At 43.4% G+C, this 6,000-nt stretch overlaps 1 protein-coding gene across 1 annotated transcript in view; it reads right to left on the bottom strand.

Moving 5' to 3' along the window:
• igsf9ba (immunoglobulin superfamily, member 9Ba) overlaps positions 1 to 5,785 on the bottom strand; it is a gene marked incomplete at its 5' end in the record, with an annotated part of 45,146 nt that extends 39,361 nt beyond the window's left edge. Inside the window, one exon of the mRNA XM_083684586.1 lies at positions 5,722 to 5,785. Coding sequence (XP_083540712.1) covers positions 5,722 to 5,785 — 64 coding nt within the window. The remainder of the gene's footprint in view (positions 1 to 5,721) is intronic.
• Between the last annotated feature and the right edge of the window lie 215 nt (positions 5,786 to 6,000).

Genomic DNA, 6,000 nt, shown 5'->3' on the forward strand with positions numbered 1-6,000 from the left:
GTGACACAGGACTAGGTGGTGAAAGACAGGCGATGACAAAGCTAAGGGGAGAGCTATAACTTAACTTAATTATGACCGTTATAATCAATAGCATTACGTATATGATCATGTTAGATCACTGGCACAGATTGGTTGTGTGGTGAGTGATGAAGAAGTAAGTACTCAAATATAAGTGTTCAAATATCGCTGAGAAATGAATGAAGCAATAGTTCTCGCTTAAATAAATATTTCGTGATTTTTATGTCTAGAAATATGACCCCATCCACTGGAAAATGTGTATATTGCTAAATAACCAAGATATTGACGTAGCAAGTGTCCTGGTGTATCAACTAGATTGAAGGTATGTGGTTAATCACTGAAATTAGATTTTTGAGTGAACTATCCCTTTAACCTCTCAGAGAGAGAGAGAGAGAGAGAGAGAGAGAGAGAGAGAGAGAGAGAGAGAGAGAGAGAGGGATATAAAGACGAACCAGTTGGTAGAGCATGGCGCTAACAATGCTTAGATTGTGGGTTCGTTTCCCACTGGGACCATATATACTGAAAAATGTATGCACTCACTGCAATGTAAGTTGCTTTGGATAAAAGCATCAGCTAAATGGCGTATATTAGCTGGTTAACATTGGGTATACTGTATCAGTGACAGTCATGTGTGTTGGCAATATGGAGGACGCAGGACCGAGACTCATGTGAGCTTGTGAGTGTGAGGGAGCAATATTGCTTGCAGCAGCATGAAGCCTGTTATATTTGCACATATGTCAGTCAAAAAGAGGTAACTACCCATCCTCCAGTATTGGATAACATACATGAGTAAAAGTGATGACAACAGAGAAGAAATAATGCTCTTTCTCAGCAGCAAACACCGTCTGGAGAAAGCAACCTTAAGCATCTGTGCCACTGGCTTAGTTTCTCTACATTATGATAAAATCACTCTGCATTAGTATACTTTCCCTCCTACACAATGCAAGCTAGTGGGCCCTGCTAACTACTATTGTACACAGCACATAGTAGTGGGCTGAGTACAATCTCCTAAAAGCAAGCCGACGAGGCCACTGCTCTCTCCTATAGAACACACAGGCCACTGCACACCACAGCAGACAGTCCTGGCAGTCAGCTGACTCACAGTGACCTGCACAGTGTCATCAAGCTTGAAGCACATCTCTATTCAGACACCCTCACAGCAGTGAGCCCGGTCCCTCCATCCCATGGCATAATGGCACATCTCTGTTAGTCAGGGCTGTGAATGAAGTGAAATAACACTGTATTGTGGATTATGATAAGGCACTTGTTAATAAGACAGCTGTTCTTAGCTTATTAGGCATTTCTAAGTTATATTCATCGAGAATCAATGGGTATACACATGGATATAGAACTGTTCTATCTCTATGCATGCATGTATATCACAAATTGAAATGACCATTGAACAGCAGAACAAATCGCAGATTGTGCCTTTAAGGAGGGGCCCTACCCCCTAGCTATAAATTAGCTGACACCTGCTCAGTCCTCATGATATCTATACGCTTATTACACGACCGAACCAAACTGAGCTGAGCTGTACTGGGCTGGCCTGGTTACACACGGCCATAGTTGGCATAGTCGCTGAAATATAACGGTGCTGGAAGGGACAGTGGGAAAGGAGGATATCTGAGCCAGCACAGTATGAGGTTCTGGCCGTTGGGCCGGCCCTGTAGTGTGTAAAGGTCCAGAGAAGGGTGTAAAGTAGAGGAGCCCTGCCAGATGTCCAGAGGGCAGGCCAACATTGCGAGGTAAGGCCAGAGGTACCCATTACAGGGTATCAGGACAGAAGGGACAGTCCTGGGGGCACTTAGTGGCATAGCACACTTGAATACTACATAATCGCAAGGTTCCTGGTTCGATTCCGACCCTTGACACGTCTTCCATGTCATCCCTCCTCTCTCTCCCATCCTTCCTGTCAATCTCTACTGTCCCTATCCCAATAAAGCAGAAATGCCCTAAAAACATTAATACATTGTGGTACTTTTACATTTAGCATGATGTAGCCTTTAACCCCCTTTTTTGTTTTTAATTCTTCTTGTGGCGCACATTGTACCACGATGTACGAAATGTGCTATACAAATAAAGTTTGACTGATTGATTGATTGCGGAGTTGTAAGTCACTGACGTTCTCTGTGCAAACATGCAGTCACAGACCTCCTTCTTTCTACACAAGTAGTAAATTTGTCAGCCACAACCAGAAGGTGTTGTAAATCACTTGCATAAAGAAGCATATTGGTACGATTAGTGCTTATTAGCACTTTCATATGAGCTTGTCTAATTACAGTGGGTTATGGAAAATAGTGTTTATTCTACATCAATAAATCACGTGGAAGGCACAGCTCTCGGCTCAAGAACAGTGTGAGTGATGGAATCGGCTCGATAAATTCCAAGCATCTCCAGCCTAGACAGGGGTCTCAATACCAGCCTTATCTCCTCTCACTCTACCACACACTATCCCCTCTCTCACTCTACCACACACTATCCCCTCTCTCTCCCCTCTCTCTCCCCTCTCTCTCTACCACACACTATCCTCTCTCTCTCCCCTCTCTCTCTCCTCTCACTCTACCACACACTATCCTCTCTCTCTCCCCTCTCTCTCTCCTCTCACTCTACCACACACTATCCTCTCTCTCTCTCCTCTCACTCTACCACACACTATCCCCTCTCTCTCTCCCCTCTCTCTCTACCACACACTATCCCCTCTCTCTCTCCTCTCTCTCTCCTCTCTCTCTACCACACACTATCCCCTCTCTCTCCCCTCTCTCTCCCCTCTCTCTCTCCCCTCTCTCTCCTCTCTCTCTCCCCTCTCTCTCCCCTCTCTCTCCTCTCACTCTACCACACACTATCCCCTCTCTCTCCCCTCTCTCCCCTCTCTCTCTCCCCTCTCTCTCTCCCCTCTCTCTCTCCTCTCTCTCTCTCCTCTCTCTCCCCTCTCTCTCCTCTCACTCTACCACACACTATCCCCTCTCTCTCCCCTCTCTCTCCCCTCTCTCTCTCCCCTCTCTCTCCCCTCTCTCTCCCCCCTCTCTCTCCTCTCTCTCTACCACACACTACAGTACACCTCTCCTTCTGCCCTCTCTCTCTAACCACACACTGTACCCTCTTTCTCACCATGTCAATTACACTACATTACATCTCTTAAATTCTGCTGAGCCGAATAATATGACTGTGTTTTTTCCCTCTTTTGAATCTTTGAAACCCCCTTGTTCAATGATATAATCCATTTTCCCCCTGGCTGCTTGTGCGTAGCTTGTGATTTTTTTTACTGAGGATTCTCATAAAACTTAGATAGGCGCTCATCCTCATAAGGCAAGGCCTGCGAATCATCTAACCTGAACTAAGCATTGCATAACACCAGAAACTCAAGTCTGCATTTACCAGCATTGTTTTCTATGTTTGAACTAGAGTAGTGGTTCTCAACTTGGGGTACTCTTTACCCCTTGGGGTTCTCAGCCTGTCCACAAGGGGGTACTCGGGAAGACTCATAAGAACATAGGCCTAATGGTGCAATGAGCATGAGGAGGCACTTCAACAGAGCAAAATGTGATTGGGAGTGAGGCGAGAGTGAGGAGTCAACCAGAGAGAGACTGGGGGCTTCAGTCCTCCAAACAGGCCCACTTTCTTGTACTGGCTTTCCCAGAATGCTGCAGGCTTTGTTTGCAGGGAGATTCCACTGGGAGCATACTGGCCAAGAGGAGTGGAGGCAGCAGAAAGAGCTGGCACATGCCCAGTGCTGTGTTGGCAGGACTCAGCCTTCCACAGCTTGAGCACAGAGCTTTCTCTAGGCTTGGTTTACAAGCTTTACTCCCATGATTGGGACAGGGAAAATAGAGCATATGCCTGACCGTGAATGAGTGAGAGTATAGGAGAGAGAGACAGAGAGAGAGAGAGAGAATAGGGTTTATGTCAGTGATGTGAATGAGTGAGAGTAGAGCATTGTTAGTCAGTCAGTGAAAGCAGGGCATGACGGTGAGTGAATGAATGAGTAAGAGTAGGGAACATACTATATGTCTGTTAGTGGATGCAGAACAGAGCATGTGAAGCGTACATATGATGGTGAATGAGCAATGGGTGAATGAGTGACATCAGAGTAAAATGTGGGAGTGACTGATGGTGTAATATTTTTAAATACTATATATGATGCTGGGGAAGAAGGTTGGTTGGGGTCAATTCAATTTAAACTCCACTTAATTCAGCAGATGAATTAAAAAGCAATTAATGTCCATAGTTTTCTACATTGATTTTTTCATATAAGAATTTGCTAAATTGATTGATTGAACTGATTGACAGACAGACATTGCATCCATTGTATTCATATTTCTCCAGATCTGGAGTTGAACCACAGAGTAAATATTTGTTTTTCAGATTTGTATAATCACATTTCATGGTTTACAACTCTCTGAGACAGTTTTTATGCAAGAATAAATCACTTTGTACCAACAGAGTAACAGATCTGCATGGGATTAAAATGTACACCAACATAAGGATAACACCTACAGATTTATTTTTGCCATAAACCTAGTCGTTTTGGACTTTGCACCGTTTATGAACAACCTGGTCATGAAAGCTAAATCAGACCAGGACTGAAAAAGCATAATCATTATGTTTCCACAAAGTATTCCTCTAATTCATTATAGAGAATAGCCTACTATTCATATTATGCCCAGCCTCAGACCCTGGAAAAACAGAGACTTTAAAACGCAAATATTCTATTCGACAGAAACCCAGGTAGTTGTGACCGAACATAAGAGGTCACTAAGCTCATCAGGTGACGGATCGAGAAATGACTCCCCCCTCTGGACACAAAGGGAAGAGCAAGGTTAAGTAAGTCCATAGGTCAATACAGAGCGCTCTCATGAAAATATGAAAATATTCACATGATTGATACTGTACAAATGTGTACAAATGATTCATTGCTGCTCTCTCGAACCCTTTGGGAAACACATCCAATGTTCAGTGTATTAACCCGAACTGCCAATGTCACTCAGAACAATTGCCTATGTATTGTAAACCTTTATAGAATCTATAACATGTATGAATGAATAAATACATGAATGCACAGACATACCGTTTGTATGTGACAACATTGCTGCATCATCTAACCCCGTTACTTTGCAATGCTAAGAACTACTGATGCGGTCACACCCCTTTTTGAAAAACTACCACATTGGGAATGACACCAACTGTATGCATAATCATGATTATAGATGAATAATTCCTTCTAAAACAAATATTTAGTGATAAGACATTGATATTTGTTCATATGTTGTATGTTTTCCTCTTCCGCTTGCACATCTCAAACACATGCAAGCATTGGCTACTGTACAAGATACTATGACCATGGCACTGGTCTATGTAATATGCTCTTATATTTCTTTGTCAAATAATAGAGCCGTCATTTTGCACACGTCATTTTTCAATGATCTTGCCATGCAAAGATTATTCAGCGTTGTTATTCTCATCCATGATAAGGAGTAATATTTTCCATAAGATCCATGAAATAAATATCAATTAACCAAGGCTGAACTTTCACGTGACCGGTGAAATGCAGCCATGTACAGTATAACAATGAAATCGGCCTACAGTTCTTGCGTTTATCTACCATTATAAAATAATTATGATATTCAAAGACCAGCGGTAAACACATACGCTCAAATGCATATATTATGGGCGGCACAAAATATAGCCTATTGCACTTCAACTCACCTTGAGCGGCCGTTCCTCGGGTGCTGAATACACTTGCTATCAAAGTGGCCACATACCAAATCATAGTACTATTGCCGACCAGCTATTACCACGCAAAGTGCCCCGTTCAACGAATCTTTCATATTCGACCTTGCACCGCGCGGTCTCTTATCGATACCCTTTTACTCATATTCTATACACTTTCCTCTCGGCGATTCCCTTCATCCCTTCCCTCCCCCGTCCTTCCGTCCGCATCCTCTCTCGAAGAGACAGAGCACCTGCACCGCCGCGATAGTAGTA

Source organism: Argentina silus (assembly GCF_951799395.1).
Source record: "Argentina silus genome assembly, chromosome: 14".
NCBI lineage: Eukaryota > Metazoa > Chordata > Actinopteri > Argentiniformes > Argentinidae > Argentina > Argentina silus.